The following is an 18,746-nucleotide window of genomic DNA, read 5'->3' on the forward strand; positions in this document are numbered from 1 at the left end:
TCACTTAGTTTCTGGCAGGAGCCGGGCTGGATGTATCTGCTGGAGGAGAGCCAGATTGTTGTGGCTTGTTCTCTTTACAAGGGTGTCCTGAAGGTTCTCCCTCCTTTGGAGCATACAGAGAAATGGTCTGCTGGAGCTTCTGTACGTGTTTGCTGAACTGAGTTTGGAGTTTTTGCTCTGTGAGGTTGGAGAATTCTTAGGAAGATGGTAAGGTCTCAGGAAGCCTAAGGCTGGGGTCATGACCCTGGGATATTTTGCTCTTCTTTTTGGAGGGTTTGGATGTCCAGGTTTGCAGAAAGCCTTCCTCAGTCAGCTAGAAGCTAACAACTTCGCCATCTCGAGTTTTCCTTTGAATGTTTTTATAGGCATGATCAGAAATGATTTTAGTCAAAGACTGCTTGTGTTTTGTAGCATTTTTCTATTATATAGGAGAAAGTTTACAGAACTAGAATAATGAATATCTTAATACTTATAGGAAGAATTTGAAATACCATTCTTTTGAACCCAGAACCTGGAGAATTTCTGAACTTTCTAAATGGAAAGACTTTTAGCTTAGTTTCAGTTGCTTCAAATCCGGAATTTCTTGGGGTGCCTAGGTGGCTCAGTTGGTTGAGTGTCTGACTCTTGATTTCTGTTTGTCATGATCTTACAATTTGTGGGTTTGAGCCTCACATTGGGTTCTGTGCTGACAGTGTGGAACCTGCTTGGGATTCTCTCTTCCCTTTCTCTCTGCCCCTCTCACTCTCTCTCTCAAAAAATTTCAAATCCTGAGTTTATGTTGACATAAAGGCATACACTGAGAAAGCTTGTATAACCATAAAAAGGGAGTTTATTGTGTAGTATGATTCAAGGCTCAGTCTGAAAGCTTTTATATTAATCATCAAGTTTGTGTGTATGTGTTTGCGTGTGTGTGTTGAAATTATACACTTAACACTTTTCCACATTCAGCCTCCAGAGGATCACCTAAATAGAGAGATTTTAAAATAGATGAAATAATAAAAAATGGTCATTGTGAGAAGACAGAAGATGCATAAAGAAAAGAGGAAGTCAGCGGCAGCCTTGGTTTTGGATCTAGCTTGACCTTTGTTTCCTAGAATCTATCTTGATTTTTCAGTCTTGCCCTTGACTCCAGACCTGGGCCATTGGATACTTTGTTCTTGGGCAGGAGGCAAAGCGAACACCTTGCTCTCAATGCTGAGCTTCCTGTAAGCAAGATGGTGCAGGGTTTGGAATTTTTTTCTCAATTAGAGCAAACAGCTCTTATCTGGTGGAGGTATCAATCTTGAAGAAGTATTTTATTGCCTAGACTGTTGGAATATTAGAATTGGAGGATGGGTGGGAGTACCCAGGAGGGAACCAGCCTTCATGGAAGGGCTGCAGTACCTCGAGCATTGTGCTGGTGTTTTACAGGGACTTCTTCAGTCCTCACCAGAACCTGATTTTGTAGGTCAGAAATTTTGCAGATTAAGGTAACTGTGTATCAGAGAGTTCATTAAAATTTTGCGGGGGGGGGGGCACCTGGATGGTTCATTTTGAGCATCCGACTTCGGCTCAGGTCCTGATCTTGCAATTCGTGGGTTTGAGCCCCACATCAGGCTCTGTGCTGACAGCTAGCTCAGAGCCTGGAGCCTGTCTTCGGACTCTTTGTCTCCCTCTCTCTCTGACCCTCTCCTGCTCATGCTGTTTCTCTTTCTCTCTCTCTCTTTCTCAAGTAAAATAAAAAACATTAAAGTATTTTTAAAGTTTATTTTATTTTGTTTTTATTTATTTTATTTTATTTATTTTGAGAGAGAGAGAGAGAGAGAGAGAGAGAGAGAGAGAGAGGAGAGCGCGAGCGCAGGAGAGGGGCACAAAGAGGGGGAGAGAGAGAGAATCCAAGAAGTCTCCACAACTGTCATCACAGAGCCTGATAAGGATCTTGAACTCACAAACTGTGAGATTACGGCCTGAGCTAAAACCAAGAGTTGGACGCTTAACCAACTGAGCCACCCAGGTGCCCCATGTATCAGAAAGTTTAAATCCAAGTCCCCTAAGCTAAGTCAGTTAAGCAACAAATATTTATTGAGTGAAGATTCCTTTGTTAGGAGGGCAAATAGTTCCTGCCCTCATGGAACTTAGAGTGATGTAGGGATAGTCAGTGCTATTGCAAGGTTGAAACCCATGTATTATGTGTTTCTTGTATTTTCTCTAATAGTATCTTATTTTAGCTCTTTTAATAAAATCTGAATTTCTTACTAAATTTCTTTAATTATTGCAATACCTAAGGACTCAATCTGAGTATCAGCACATTCATTCATTGTCTAATTTACAACTGTAACCATAGATACCCAATTTCCAGAATTGAGACAGCCAACTAAAAACTCTTGGTTTTGACCAAATCCTTAATAACAGTTTAGTTTTTTATTGCATTTTTAAAAAGTGTAATATAGACAACATTCCAATAAGAAATAGTTTTAATTATTTGTGTCAATAAAGGCTTTATTGTGTGTACTTTCTATAGTTAATTACTAGAACCATTACTTTTTTCCAGCACTGAAATTCTAAGATTTTATTTTAATGCACAGTTAAAAGTTTAAATATATAATGACAATAGGCTTTTTATGATCATTATTTATGATATTTATAGTACAGATTAGGTAAGATCTTAGGAAATGCACTCCACATTGTTTGCTCTGCTTCTGACAATCACCGCAGATAAACTTAGAATTTTACTTAAACTGCTCTTAATATTAGGGCATTAAAAATTCACCATATCTAGTCAGAAACCCACATACCATTTTATTACACACAGGTATCACTTGGAGACAGTTGGAGACAATATAGTATTGTTGATTTTGTGTCAATAGGTTATTGAGTTGTTTCAAGTCATCCCATTATAACACAAAGTGATGACATTTATAGAGCCTGGAAGTGATTTGGAGACCTATAAATGCTCTTCAGCACAGGCATAACAAACCAGAGCCAAAGGATTCCTACTATAACTGATAACCTGCTGGCAAGGCATGTTCTAAAGTTATTTTTGCTCAATCTGTTAAGATTAGTATAACAGAGAAGATAAGAAATTTGGATCCTTCATACATGAAAGTTTTTGCAAATATAATAGATCCTATTTCATAAATTTTCAAGTTAGCAAAATCAGCCCTATCTTTGAGTCTGTATAAGGAAACTAAAATTGTGATTATGTTGTTAGCAAATTTCTTATAATAAGAATAAAATTTTGATTTGTGGATTCAGATGTTCTTGTAGTCTTTTGGGGATATAGAGTACTTTTCCTGCTTCAGAGTTGTGTAGGATATAAACGTAATATTTTGTGTAATATGGGATCCCATCCTCTAGTGAATAAGCAGAGAATAGCCTAAACATATAAATAGGCTCCCAAGGATGTGAGGTTGACTTCTAGTCTTTCTGGTCTCTCATGCCTGGTCAGTATGTAAGATGATTGTTGGATTGTTAATTAGATCAGAAGAAGTAGTTCAGAAATCACCAAGATTTCAAGCCTTTATCATCTTTTGGAAATCTTGGCTTCACCTCTATATTCTTTTTTTTCTTAAAAGATGTTTCTTTTCAAGTTTATTATTTAATTTGAGTGAATGAGAGAGTGGGGGAGAAACAGAGAGAAAGGATGAGAGAGAGAATGCCCAGAAGTTTCTGCACTGTCAGCACAGAGCCTGACATGGGGCTCAAACGCACAAACCATGAGATCATGAGCTGAGCAGAAGTCTAATGCTTAACCAACTGAGCCGCCCAGGTGCCCCTCACCCATATATTCTAATGCATTATATGTTGTTTATTTATTGAATGTCATCTTGGTTCTAGCAGGTACTGTACTAGGCACTAGGATTATAGAGATATTTAGTTCCACCTTTAGGAGGTCACAATTTAGAATTATGCTCTGTTCATGGTAGAATCATATTGAATCCTTACACCTTACCGTCATCTACTTCCTCAGTTCTTTACTTGTCATATATTAGGTCATGGTGCAGAATTTTGAACTTCTGCATATAAAATTCTTTCTGAGCTATAATTTGTCACTAGAAGGGAAAATACCAAAAAATTGTATAAAACAACAAAAGTTGGTTACTTTTTAAAGAAAGATAATGGCTCTATCTATACATTTTTATTAAAAATATTGACTTCAGTTCATCAGATGATTAATTATCAGTACTTATTCCCAAGAACAGGTTTTTAAACTTACTGGTGGAATTATTTTCTCATTCTTGCTGCATAATATTTAAGTTTAAGAATAAAGTCCTTTGCTGGCTGAAGTCATACATGTCCATAGCTAAATCATTAAGGTTGAGTAATACACGAGTGTACCTCAACTAGTCTCCTAACAAATGAACTATGATAAAACTCAGTGTTTGTGTAAATAACAATATAATGAGCCCCACAATAAGTATCAACATTTCTGATCAGAGTTGTCATCACACTTGTTTATTGACATGGAATCATTGTTTACTTCAGAGTAAATTATATGTATGTATATATGTATTTTATATGTGGTATATCTTATCTCTACTTTCTGAAAATAAATATATTAGAATGTTAGGTTGTATAGTTCCTAGCATGAAATTTGTGACCAATAAACCCACTTAGCAATTACATACTGGTCCAGCCTGGATTTGGAACATATAAGAATTTGGATCAAGGGGCACCTGACTGGCTCAGGTCATGATCTCATGGCTTGTGGGTTCAAGCCCTGCTGTCAGGCTCTGTGCTGACAGCTGGCTCAGAGCCTGGAGCCTGCCTTTGGATCCTGTGACTCCTTCTCTCTCTGACCCTACTCTGCTCACACTGTCTCTCTCTCTCAAAAATAAATAAAAACATTAAAAAATTAAAAAAAAAAAGAATTTGGATCAAATAAGAATGAGTTAACCAAACTGAGTTTAGGGTTCAAGATGCTAGGTCTTATTAAATTCGTGTCTGGACACTGATTGTTGACCTTAACACCTCCTTTCCTCCCTCTTCCTTTTTCTCTTTCATCTCTCTATCCCTACCTCTTCTTGCTCTTTTCATGTCTTCCGAGCTTGTTGGTATAACTATTGTAATAGTTAAGAATGAAGTAACATGGAATAGAGGAGGAATACAGCTAGGTGTTTGTAGGATTCAGTCAAGTAGATTCATTTAGCAATTACAAATGATTTAGTCTGTGACTGTAGAGAATCACCAAATCCAGCAGTTGGAAATCAATATCTCCTGTTGCTATTGTTGAAATTTCCAGTATCAAGCCATTGTCCATTTGATAACCTGGTGATCTAATCTGCTTGTTGATGACCAAATTAGCAATGATATTTGCAGCTTTAACATCTGTATCAATTTGATTTATGGTTCAACACTTGGGGCTAATGAATCACAAAAACCCTGGTTTGATGGTGTCTGTAAACACCGTGTTTGGGTTGAGACTGGGTCTGTTGCACCATTTATAAGCCTTAGGTGGGAAAACTGCCTGCCTATAGTTGCTTATTTCTCACAAGTGCCTATTTTCTTGTTTAGTGTTTGATTCCATTCAACCATTTTCCAGTAATTTATATTTGCTAGTCACTAAGCCGTATAAGAATACTTGGGGCAATTTGGGTGGGAAATCAGCACTTAAGTCAGGGTGATTTATAGTTTTTGGACTAGGTTTGTTACATTATTCTGTGCTGAAAGGGGTTGTAGTCTTTTCTTACATATAGTTTGATTCATTGGTTCCTTATTTACCCAAACAGGCAACTATTTCAAACTTTCTTCTGTTTGGATAGTGTTCTTTATGGCATCCTGTAAGTGTAGCTCTTTGGCTATTCGAGAGGTAGTAAGCAGTTAGTGCCTTAGGAGTGGGGATGAGGGTCTTGGGCTTAGTTTCCTTCCATGTGGAGGAGGACTGCATCCATAGAAAACTCAGTGACTTAGCTGACACAGAAAGTACTACATGAATTCCTTGGAGAAGTACAGAAAAGACTAATCCAAATACAGTGTAAGTGTTTTGGTAGTGGCTGACAGGAAGCCTTCATTGCTAAGTGTTCTTGGTAAAACCTTGGAGATTCCTTCAAATGCTTTAAGCGCTCATGTGATTGCCAACTTATATATTATTTAAAAATTTTTAAGTGTATGTGGCAGAGATTGCCTGCCAAGGACATTTGAAGAAATTATTTTTTGTTATGATAATTTATACAGGTGGGAAGCATTTGCCCCATAAAGCAGGGGCAACTATATGATTTTGTATTTCATTATAATGATCCTTTTACTTTAATGAAGAACTACCTGAGGATTTCAGATTTTTGGCTTTTTGTTTTGGTCTGTGTGACCCCCCCCCCCCTGCCCCCATCTTGAACGGGTAAGCCTGTGGACGCACTGTAGAACATTCCAGGGTGAAGCAGGCCTCCCTGGAACTCAGATTCTTTATCACACTCCCAGGGGAGTTGATTTCAAGTTGCTGGTACTAAGAGCTGCAGCATGGTGTTGCCCAATCCCAGGCCCTCTTATGCTGGGCGGGAGGGAGTAGGGTAGCTGTTTAAGAAATTTTATTATCGTTAGAAGGGAAGAATTTATTATAGGGGTTTTCGTAGATGATCTCTTTCATGTGGATTAAGATGTTTTGAGCTCTGAATGTCCAAGCTGCTTAGAGGTTCTAAGTTGTTCTCAACTGGGAGTGGTACCGCCACTCTCGGGGCATGATTGGATGTGTATGGGGGTGTTGTCATCACAGTGAGCCCAGGGACGGGCACTACTGGCATTCCACGTGTGGGGGCCAGAGATGCTATACATTCTGCTTTGCCTGGGTTGATTAAATAATTGTCCACCTTAAATGCCAGTTGTGTCCTCTTGAGAACCCCCGAGAAGTGTGGTTTTATTTATAATGCTCTGCAGTGCTGACTGATGGTCTGGTTGCAGGATAGGAGGTGCTTGGTGAAAAATAAGTGGGATGTGAGAGACTAGGGGAAAGGGGAGGAAGGCAGGTAGCTAGTGTTTAAATGAAAATGGGAAATAGCTCAGGTAGTAAAGGTGGAAACAATTTCCCACTTCTCAGATTGAGAGGCTACTCTGATAGTGCATCACATTATTCTGCTGGCTTTTGGTTATTGGAAAGGCATTTAAAAAATTGTAAAGCAAATATTTAAGCAATCTTTGAGATCAACTATCTTTTTTTTTTTTTTAATTCTCGAGTTAGTTAACATACAGTGTAGTCTTGACTTCAGGAGAAGAACACAGTGATTCATCTCTTAAGTATGACACCCGGTGCTCATCCCAACAAATGCCCTCTTTAATGCCCATCATCCATTTACTCCCACCTCATCAACTCTCCGTTTGTTTTATGTATTTAATAATTCTCTTGTGGTTTGCCTCCCTCTCTGTTTTTATCTTATTTTTGCTTCCCTTCTCCTCTGATGAACTGTTAAGTTTCTCAAATTCCACATATGAATGAAATCATGTGGTATCTTTCTCTGACTGACTTATTTCTCTTGGCATAATAATGTCTAATTCCATCCACATGGTTGCAAATGGCAAGATTTCATTTTTTTATTGCAGAGTAATATTCCATTGTATGTATATATAGCACATCCTTATCCATTCATCAGTTGATGAACATTTGGGCTCTTTCCATACTTTGGCTATTGTTGACAATGCTGTTATAAATATTGGGATGCACCTGCCGTTTTGAATCTGCATTTTTGTATCCTTTGCATAAATTCCTAGTGATCAGCTGACTATCTTGAGGGCTGACTAAATTCCATAGGCTGGATGCTCAAACACATTCAGCTGGGGGAAGATGGTGGGGCAAGGACACTAGGATACTTCTGGTGCACCTGTACAACTTGCTGGTCATTTGCCATGCAAGTGGGCCAGGCTTGGGGCAGCTGGAGAGGATCAAGATGAGACTCATCTTTGCTAGCAGCCTCTCAGTGAACCGTGGACCAGCTTGCTCACTGAGCTCATTCGTGCTCTGGATTGGTTTCTGGGGAATGAAGTGGAGTCCCAAGCCCTTCTCATGGTCAAAGTCTGTATCCTCCTCCAGGCTTACATCTACCCAGAACCGCCTTTAGTTTTTAAACAGTTACTGGCACTAGCGATCTCTAGCCTTTCCTAAAGTGACTTATTTGATCATGTCACTCTCTTGTGCGACATTTATGGCTCTTTATTGTCCATCTCCTGAGCCTTGTTGTCCTCCACTTATGAGCAGCTCCTTATGCAGTGGAGGCCTGTGCTTGTGCTGTGGAGGCCAGCCCATTAGGCCTTCACCCATGTTGGGCTTCTCACAAGTTGTTTGGACCCTACACAAGGGGCTGGTCCTTTCTCTTCACTTACCTAGATAATGTTCACAAAGGCCTCTTATTCTCCTTCATGCAGCCTTCTCTAATCACTCCAGTGGGTGGTGTTAATTTTTTTCTCCTTGAGACCAGTTTATTCTTATTGTCTGTGTTGCTTATTTGGACCCAAATACTCTACAGTCACATGGCACAGCTTTGAAGCCAGACTACTTAGGTCTGAATCCCCGTTTCACTACCTACTAGTTGTGAGATTTAGTCAGGCTTCAATTTCCTCATCTATGAAATGGGGCTATTAATCCTATTTCACAGAGTGATTGTGACAGATAAGTGAGATAATCTATGGAAAATACTTAAAATACATGGTCAATTTTGATTATATGTTACTTTTGTTTCCCCAGAATTTATAAACTATTGAAAAGACAAACCCAATCATAACTTTCTTTGTTTTATCCACGAGGCCTAGAACAATGTTTTGCACATAGGTATGATTTGTGTGTGTGTGTGTGTGTGTGTGGCTTTAGTGAGTCTACTACACTTAAAATGATGAGTATACATGATCACTCATCAAGTGGCTTTGTGAGTTTTGCCTCAAAGTCCTTGACTTCTTTTTTTTTTAAAGAATTTTTTAATGGTTTATTTATTTTTGAGAGAGAGAGACAGAACATGAGAGGAGGAGGGGCAGAGAGAGAAGGAGACACAGAACCGGAAGCAGGCTCCAGGCTCTGAGCTAGCTGTCAGCACAGAGCCTGATGCGGGGCTCGAACCCACGAACGTGAGATCTGACCTGAGCCGAAGTTGGAGGCTTAACCAACTGAGCCACCCAGGCGCCCCTGTCCTTGACTTTAAATGTCTTAATAATCAGACATCAGGGCTCTGAAACACCATTTTGGAAAAAACAGTCAACTCAGTGGTTTGTAAACTGCATTAAAAAAAAAAATTCTGGCCACCTATTTGACGGCCTGTTATGAAAACCAGAATGTTGCAGAGAAAGAGAGTAGCAGGTTGGTTTGCTGGGCATGTCTGGTTTCAGTTCCATCAGTCGAGTCCAGTTGATGTTAGGCAGAGCAGGGCCTTCCACAGTTTGTTACCCTGGCCTGTCATGGCTGCAGTGTAAAGTTTTGGAAATAAGCAAGTGACTCTCAATCTTTGAAGGGAACTGGCCTTGTTGGTGGGGATAGGATGTGAGAATTGTAGTGAGCCATCACCCAACTTATAAATATGGAAAGTATGTCAAAGGAATAAAAATAAACTACAGAAAAAGTGAAGAAAAAACTATGGGTGAATGAAGAAATTGCCTCTTACCTTTGTTTTTTTGAGCTCAGTGAAGGTAGGACTATTAACATGTCATGTACTTTTACATGGCATCTTTAATGAAAAAATTATTTACATTTGAGAGAGAGAGAGAGAGAGAGGGAGAGACACAGAGACAGAGTGTGAGCTGGGGAGGGGCAGAGAGAGAGAGGGAGACCACAGAATTTGAAGCAGGCTCTAGGCTCTGAGCTGACCGCACAGAGCCCAACATGGGGCTCAAACTCATACTGTGAGATCATGACCTGAGCCAAAGTCAGATGCTTGAGCAAATGAGTGACCCAGGTGCCCAGACCTATCTTGAAAAAGAATACATGTGCCTCCTCTTCCTCAGGTAGATCAAGAATCTGGAAGGACCGGCACATGTTAAGAGGATCTAACAGGAAAATAGGATTTGCCATAGAAATTACCTTACTTGTTCACTTTGGACAATGTTCTATTGACTACGACTTGCCTTTCTCTTTGGGGAAAATAATTTATGAGAGAAAAAAACTACTACAGGAAAGGGTAGGAGAATCAAACCTTTCAATATGACTGCATTTTCCTTTTTCTTTTGTAAACTTCTGGACATTTCTCTCTCAAGTAATTTCAAACTTTTCCAGATTTCAGTTTTCCTTTCTGTAGATTTAAGATAGCAAACAAACAAGGGTTACCACTTGCCTTGATGATTTTATATGTCTAACGGTTTTACATATTTGATACCAAGAGGCTGAATACTATTCTGCATGTGCCTAGCGCAATGCGAGAGGCTAGCGAGAATATAGAAGTGAAGTTCTTAATTTAGTACTATTCCCTGCACTGGAAAACCAAGTGAGTTCATCCTCCTCTAGGCATTAACTGTTTCTCTAACACAGTCTTAGTCCAACACTTAGACCAGGAAGCTTGGGATATGGCTATTATGAAGAAAGGATTACTCTTGGTTTTTATTCAGCTTGAGGCTTGTAAGGTTGGAAAACAAATTTATCCTTATGTCTAATATAATTTTTCTTGAAGAGATTGAAACTCCTTTTTGGATTTCCATGTGTTGCTTTTGATTGTGGCAAATTTTCTTAAGACCAAAAATTTTTATGTGAAATGTTCTGTTGCCAGGGAGGCCACACTTCTCCAAGTGAGTCATATGAGCATATGATGTGGTAGGGATTCCAGGAACTTGGGAGAAAAGTAAAATTTTTACATTCATTCTTGAGCTTGATGGAATCATTTTTTTTTTCTTTTCCTTTTTGCTTTCTCTTTTCTTTCTTTGGTGTAAGGGAACACAGAGCAGTGGTCAATGTAGCACAGATGCCTTTTGGACCTAAACTGAATTGCACATGTTTGCTGTTTGATCTTGGGCAAGTGACTGGACTGCAGTGTGCCTCACGTTCTTTATTTGTGAAATGTTCATACAAAATGACACCTACCTCGTGGGTTGTTATGGAAATTAAACAACTTGAAGTTGGAAAAGTGGTTAGAGTGGTGAATGCAAGTATTTTTCTTTTCATTTATTTTGACTCTTGGGAAAAGGCAGGACTAGTGCTGGGAAAGCAGGGTGTTTGCTTGGTCCCAGTGGATTCTTGTCAATGGCTGCCTGGTTCCTAACAAAAGATTTTTATTTCAATGTGGGTTACGATGTTTTCCTCATAATGCAAAATTACCTCTTGGTTAAAACTGGATTGACTGGATATGGATGTTTATTTTTTACCTTTTTAAAATGTGTTTTATTTATTTTTTTTTGAGAGACAGAGAAGACAGTGTGAGCAGGGGAGGGTCAGAGAGAGAGGGAGACACAGGATCGGAAGATAGGCTCCAGGCTTCGAGCTAGCTGTCAGCACAGAGCCTGATGCGGGGCTCAAACCCACGAACTGTGAGATCATGACCGGAGCTGAAGTCAGATGCTTAACCGACTGAGCCACCAAGGCGCCCCTAGATATAGATGTTTAGAGACCATTTGTTGAAAAAAATTTTTTTTTCATTTTGCTCTATGGAGGTTTTGTTTTTTCTTCATAAACTGTGTTTGGGTCCGGTGTATGAAATCCCCCTCCTCGCTTATTAGGACCTCAAATTATTAAATAATAAGGTGTAGATACCTGTGGTGGGGTTGATTTATTTAAAACAAAACACAACAAAATCTGAAAATAAAGTGTATACAGATGAGATGAAATCAGTGGCACCTGCCATTGTTAACAGACCTGACCCAGACCTTTCCACCAGAAGTTTGCTTCTAAACAGCACATATTCTCTTTATAATAGAGTGAATGACAGGCTTCTGACACAGTGGAGCACTTTGTTTGATTGCTGGGAGGCCACCCAGCAATGATATAGTATCAGTTTGTTTTTTCTGGAGAGGTATTTCCAAACAATAGTCATTTGAGAGTTACAACAGGCATAGAAGGTATACTGAAAAGGTGAATTTGATGAATTATCATGAACCTGTTGATAAAGTGAGTAAGTTGAGCTTGATATATTTTTGCAGATAACTGAGTATCTGGGAGATCGAATGTGAAAAAACTCTAACTAGAAAGAATTAATTGCCAAATTCCTCCCATCAGTTTTGGTTCTCATGTGTTCTATGTAATTGGCTTTGAAGCACTTTAAAAAGTGACTTTTGGGTATCTATTTTGCGTTCTTTTTATGACGTGTTTTAAGAAAAATGAAAAAAACCCTTAAAATTTGACTTGTAATAAAAGTTGCTTAAGGATTACATATATTTTAAAATAGGCAATAAATTGTTTTGAGAGTTTTCTTTTGTGAACTCTGTTTCTAAGTTTATGCCTCTCAGTTTTTCTTAGCAATATAAAGCTCTTGGTAAATAGACGGACCATTTGATTGTTATAATTTCTCAACCAGAAATTATTAGATAGTAAGGGAGACAAATGTACTGAACATACAAGTGTATTATGTTGGATTCCTAACAATAGACTTACTTGATAAAAGTGATTTAATATATGTTGTGTTAATAGCTAAACCTCCAAAGCCCCTAATCTCCCATGGAAATATTGCTTTGTAGAACAAAAATCCAATGAGAAGTTCTGGGATTCCAGAGTGAATTTGTACATTCCTTAGGGGCATTTTTGCAAGGGAGGTTGTTGTGTTTTAAAGGTAGTTGATAAGAGACCTGCACCACCAACCCCAGACCTGCACCACCAACCACCATCGTGCATTAGTCTATAGAAGGTATTTGGGTGTACGTATTCCTGTACCACTCGGTACCACCATTTAGCCAAGGGAAGTTTCTGACCATTTGCAGCGTACATTATAAATCAGGATGTCACTACCAGACAATCAGATTTGAACATTCCATGAACAAAGTAGCCTATATTCCTTGGAATAGATCACTTAACTATGTTTATGTCATGCTGTTGATATGCCTGCATTTACACAAGTCAGAAGAGCACATTGTTTATTTCTCTTAGGAGTAGATAATTGATCTGTATATTTACCCAATTTTGGCTTAATTAGCCAATAACTGAAATAGGTAATTTAGCACGATCACTTAAATACCTGGGGAGAATAATTGTATTCTTTCAACCCCCCCCCAGATTACTCTTCTACTGCATTGGGCTTGTGAAAAAATAATTTTGCGTCTTCTCCAAGTTGGGCTGATGTTGGCTGCTTTCTTCAAAAGAGTTTCGTACTTGGCTCAGAATACATGGGGAAGTCACTGGTCTGATATTTGGGGAAACTCAACAGATTTCCAACTGCCAAATTAGTCCCCCAGGGAGACCCAGGATATTTGCTGGTCATATTGGTTGAATAAATAAACTTGTTTATTATATTCTCTTCTGGTATCACTAGGGGATATCATCTGCACTTGGGAATGTAGTAACTTTGGGGGCCAAATTTGTACTGGTTGGGTCCAGAGATTTTTCTTTTGTTTGTTATTTTGGCTTAAAGAACAAGCAGAGATGAGCTTGTAGATCTGGCATCCTTCAAATTAGTTCAACAAAAAGCCAAAATATTGGTTGGAATCTAAGAATGTAGGACCATAAATTGTGCTGTATATGGTTTAGTAATAAAAAGGCACTTCAAAAAGTAAAGGGCAAAGAACTGAAAAAAGGCACAGTCAGGCAAAGAAGTTACGATGTTATCAATCAGAGATAACCACCAATAACATTCTGGTCTTTTTCTGTACTTTTTTCTCCATATGTAACTGTTAAAGGTAAAATTACACATCCTTGTCTTTGTTTCATAGTATAAGTTATTATCCTAATCATTTAGAAGTTCTACATAACTATTTTAATAGTTCTTAATATGTTAATATAAAGATATAAGAAAATTTTATCCTTTTTGGATATTATTGAACATCTAGGCAGTTTGCAATTCATTATAAGTAATGTTGTGATTAAAATCTGCATACATAAATCTTTGTCTAATTCTGCAATTAGTTCTTTAGGGGGGCAGATACCTAAAAATAAAAACCCAGAAAAGCACTTTTAAAAAGCAAGATACATTGTTGTCAGATTGCTGTCTAGATTGTTTACCTCAATGATTGCCTTCCTGCAGATCCTGAAGCAGATAATATAATAATTATAAGAATGTTTTCTTAATTTTATAAATAATTTGCATTCCTTTGATTACTAATTCCTTGAAAAAACTTTCATTTTTGTAAAACACTTGTATTTCTCTGAAATATCCGTGTGGGTAATTTTTTAAATGACTTTTCTTTTGCATGTGGTGTTACAAGAATGTGACAGTGAACATTTTCGCTGTGAAAATGGACAATGTATCCATGCAATGTGGAGGTGTGATGGGACCAGAGACTGCTTGGATGACACAGATGAAGTTGGCTGCCGTAAGCAAGGAGGGGCCGGGCCGGGCTGGGCTCTGTAACCTAAGTGCTTCCTGGTGAACTCAGCTGTACCAGACAAAGAGTTGTACCTATAGTGATAGATTCAGGACTGGGCTCAAGTCTTGAGATCTCTGTGGTTGAATAGAGAACTGATGATTAATGATTCTTTTAGTTACTTTGGAGGAAGGGGTTCAATTCACATCCATTTCTATCTTACCCTTACCTATGACCTTGATATGGAAACAAATTTGTGTTTTCTAAAGCCTATCATATTTCAGATTATTCACTCTGGAAATTTTGTGCACCAACTGTGATTTGTAATTCAAGGAGGAGTCTGTTCTTGTATAAAGGACACTGTGTAATTATGCAAATTGCACAAAAATCACAGAAGCAGTTAGTGTGGTCGTCTGTTTTAAAAAAATATAGTTAAAAGCACGATAATATTGTAAACCCAAATAGTATGATCACTTTCACATATTTTAACCTATATTTCTTCATTCAGTTCTTTCAGTATTCTGAGATAGGTTTCAGATTAGGAATAGAGGTATGGTGAGGTTGAATCATTTTATTAAAAGCCCCCTTCTTGCACAAATCCAGCCCTTTAATGTCTTTTGCTTTCCCAGCTTGCCGTAGGTAATCATTCACACGACTGCAATTTCATTTATTCTGATTTGTGAACAGACAATGGTTATCATCTGAAAACCAAGGAATCCCAGAAAAGTTAATTTTGTTTGCAATTGTTCGCCATCCTGTGGCAAAGCAGAACAGACTTTGGTGTAGTGTTTGGATAGTCATGCATTTGAAAATGAGAAGTGTCTGGAAGAGTTTTTATTCAGTGCTTCTCAAACTTCATGTGCAAATGGGGCACCTGGGGGGCTTGTTTATGTGCTGATTTTACATTTGGAGTGGGGCCCGAGACTCTGCATTTACCGGCTTCCACATGGTGCTCACGGTGCTGGTCTGTGAACCACATTTTAAGCAAGGGAGTAGTTCTGTTTGCAGAGACATGATCATGTGCTATCTGTTTGCCTTGTATGGGATTACTGAGTTCATTTTTAGATTAAACACCAGGAACAGAAAAGCAAGAACTATCTATTTTAGGAAAGAGGAATAAATAAACAGTTATACCAACAGCTCTAGATTGTTAGTGTAATAACAATGTTCCATAACAATGATAATAACAACAGTACCAACTTAATAGTGACAGCAGCTAACATTATTCTTCACTTGCACACAAATTATTTAACTTACTTTTTTGTAGGAAACTATGAGATTTAGTCCCCATTTTGTGGTGCATACATTGAGGTTCAGAGAACCTGCCAAAGACCCTATGTCAAGAAAATTATAGAAATTATAATAATTCAATTCTGGCTCTTCTTTTCCAAATACCATGTTTTTTCAGCTTATCATGATGCTTTACTACTAGTTATTACAAAGCATTTCAAATAGTTTAACCATAACTCATGGTTAATTTGTATTTAAATTAAAATTTTAATTTAATATTTTTGTCATGGCTTTGTATGGATGTTTTGGCTATTTGTTTTATTCTTTATGTTTTGTATTGCTTTGCATCATCAGTTTGTTGTGATGCCCTTGCTAAGATTGTTTACTACTTACCATCAAATATATTAAGCAGGAGTTGACATAGATTGTTTTCAAGTAAGCATTGATTGTTGGTTGGATAGGGTGGATTTTTGACACAATGAGTTGAGTCCTTTTCCGGTTTGTTTTAGCTCCCCCTTCTTGCAAGTCATACCAATTCCTGTGTCAGGCTGAAGGTGTATGCCTCCCTAACATGTGGGAGTGTGACGGTGAGGAGGACTGTGAGGATGGCTCCGATGAACATCAGCATTGCCGTAAGTGTTTATAGAGAAATTTGGTTTGGCCCCCTGGCACCTAAAATCTAACACTAATCATGAGATGGTTTTTATAAATGCTGAATTGAACTCAAATCACAGGGGGAAACCTGTGCCTCAATCTCACCCAGGGTGAGATGATATGGAAAGTGTGAAAGCACTGAAGAATTATAAATATACCCCAGCAATTTGGAAATAGGACAAGCTCTCAGTATGTAATTAAGACTTTGTCACACTAAGTAAAGAAACCAAACATTTATTGGTATCTATGGGAGGGGCAGTCTTCATCTGCGTGGTTGGCAGTTGGATAGTCCTTGGGTCCTGTAGTGCTCACTGCATACTAACCTTCCACCCCTTCCGCCTTGGTGTTAAACTACCTTCTTTTTGATTAAGTGGCAGTGGGGCTCGCAGCCAGGTCTGTTGGAAGCATTGTTGGTGGTTCCTTCAGTGACCGTGGGTACAGCCTGCGTCAGATGAGCTGTAACAAGGAGGGAAATGGTAGCAACGAGGAAGGCTTTGGCAGCTGTTGCTGGGACTGAAGGACACTGAGGGAGTTCAGGACAGGAAATTGGAAGAAACTCAGCCATTCTAATTTCTTTGGGATCAAATTGTAAAAGAGTTTGAAGTGGGCTTGAAAATAGTTTTGGATGAGAGAGTATACTTGGGTAAATATTTGATGGCAGCAATGAGAAATATGCCATGTGTAGGGTTCCTTTGCTTTCTCTATTAAGGATATTTGAATAATTTAGAATTATTCCTGTATCAATGAGGAGGTTTTTGGTTGCAGAAAATGAGACACACATCTCAGAAAAGTTAATCAAAAGGGGAATTTATTATCTTACACAGTAAGAAGCTAAATGTATTGTTCCAACATTGATGAATTCCCAACTCAATAAATTATCAACCAATTTTCTCCCACTTTTCTGCTCTGCCATCTTTAAGCCTGTTGGCTTTTGGTGATTGCATGAAAGTTGTAGAAGTCTTGGAATTTGCATCCTTATAATTCTAATTTTAACTTCTGTGTATGTGTGTTTATAAGACAACCCACCCTAAGCTCCCAAAATAAAAAACCAAAGACCTTTTAGAAGTCTAAGTCAGACTGAGATGGAAATTGGAGAGCAGATAATTGATGGTAAGGAACCACTTCCGGCTCTTGACCCTAATCTTCCTGTGGAACAGTGTTATCTCTGATTACTGTGTGGCATTCACTTTTAAACCTTCCTCACATTGTTTCATTAAATACACATCCCACAAATCATAGACATCTATCATCATTTTGTGTTTGATTTTAAGAGTCAGCCAAGATCCTGTTGACATTTTTATAGTCATTGTCCACAAAGATCAAAGAAGAAACAGCTGTTTTTGATGGCTACTTCATGTGAGAACTTGTTTAGTCATTATATGACTAGCAATGGAGATTCCATGGCCTTTAGTTGGTCCTGGATTCATTTATAAGAGCTTGGAATTTAGCCCAGGACTTTTGAGTCCAGCATTGACTGTGAACTCTTTTCAGTTGGGCCAAGGGTCTTTTGAGAAAGAGAATGGGAATTCTCAAAATACCCATGAGTGTGACTTTAGTTTAAACCTAAAATGAAGACTGTATAAACAGCTGGGTATGGCTTTCAGTGTTGGTCATGGGGTCTTCCAGCAACACAGAGATGGTGAAATTTGGGACAAAGTAATTGAAATCAGCAAACTGTGTAGGGCTGTGGAGGGTGGAAGAAGGCATCGACAGGAGCTAATCAAGGCCAAACAGGAGCATAAAATGTCCAGATGAGGTCCAGTTATGTTTCAGGATGTGAGGTGGAATACCAAAAGGAGACGAGCAGATCTGAAAAAGGAAGATGGGGGATGATAGTGAGAAGTAGTGAAGGGAGGAATTAAAAGTGTCAGGCATAGTAGGGCACAGGAAGAAAACCTTGTTTGTAGGAACTCTGTCTGCACCCAGACTATTTTCTGGCCAGCCCCTCAAAGGTCCTAGGGGAAAGAAGGCATCCCTGCAGATAGTGAGTACTCAGTGAGAACAGGATGAGGCTAGATTGTGAATCTCGGGAGAGCAGTGGATATGCTTTATTCAGCTCACATCTCTAAGGCTTGTTATTTTGTCTAGCAGATAGTAGGTACTGAATGAATTAATGATTGATGAGTTATTTACCTTTTAGGCAGATATACCATTTTGCTTCCCTTTCCCCTTGTTTCCCACACAAAGTAGGAAGAAAGCTGAGCTGTAGATTGTGATACAATATAATGGATGACCCCTTGCCAATAATAATATTTATAGAGGGACAACTGCTTGGGAAAAGAGACTGGAGAAAATGTTACAGCAGCAATTTATTTATTTAATTTTTAAAAATGTTTATGAGAGAGAGTATGAGTGGGGAGGGGCAGAGAGAGGGAAGGAGAGAGAATCCCAAGCAGGTTCTTAACTGTTAGTGTAGAGCTTGATGCAGGGCTCAATCCCATGCACCGAACCATGAGGTCCTAACCTGAGCCGAAATCAAGAGTTGGATGCCTAACCAACTGAGCCACCCAGGTGCTCCCATAGCAGTAATTTATAAGCAGAGTTAC

The 18,746-nt window shown here is 38.7% G+C and overlaps 1 protein-coding gene across 1 annotated transcript in view; it reads left to right on the plus strand.

Moving 5' to 3' along the window:
• LRP2 (LDL receptor related protein 2) overlaps positions 1–18,746 on the plus strand; it is a 180,479-nt gene that overhangs the window by 22,157 nt on the left and 139,576 nt on the right. Inside the window, exons 2-3 of the mRNA XM_029933311.1 lie at positions 14,218–14,325; positions 16,056–16,178. Coding sequence (XP_029789171.1) covers positions 14,218–14,325; positions 16,056–16,178 — 231 coding nt within the window. The remainder of the gene's footprint in view (positions 1–14,217; positions 14,326–16,055; positions 16,179–18,746) is intronic.

This window comes from Suricata suricatta, chromosome 3 (assembly GCF_006229205.1).
Source record: "Suricata suricatta isolate VVHF042 chromosome 3, meerkat_22Aug2017_6uvM2_HiC, whole genome shotgun sequence".
Taxonomy (NCBI): domain Eukaryota; kingdom Metazoa; phylum Chordata; class Mammalia; order Carnivora; family Herpestidae; genus Suricata; species Suricata suricatta.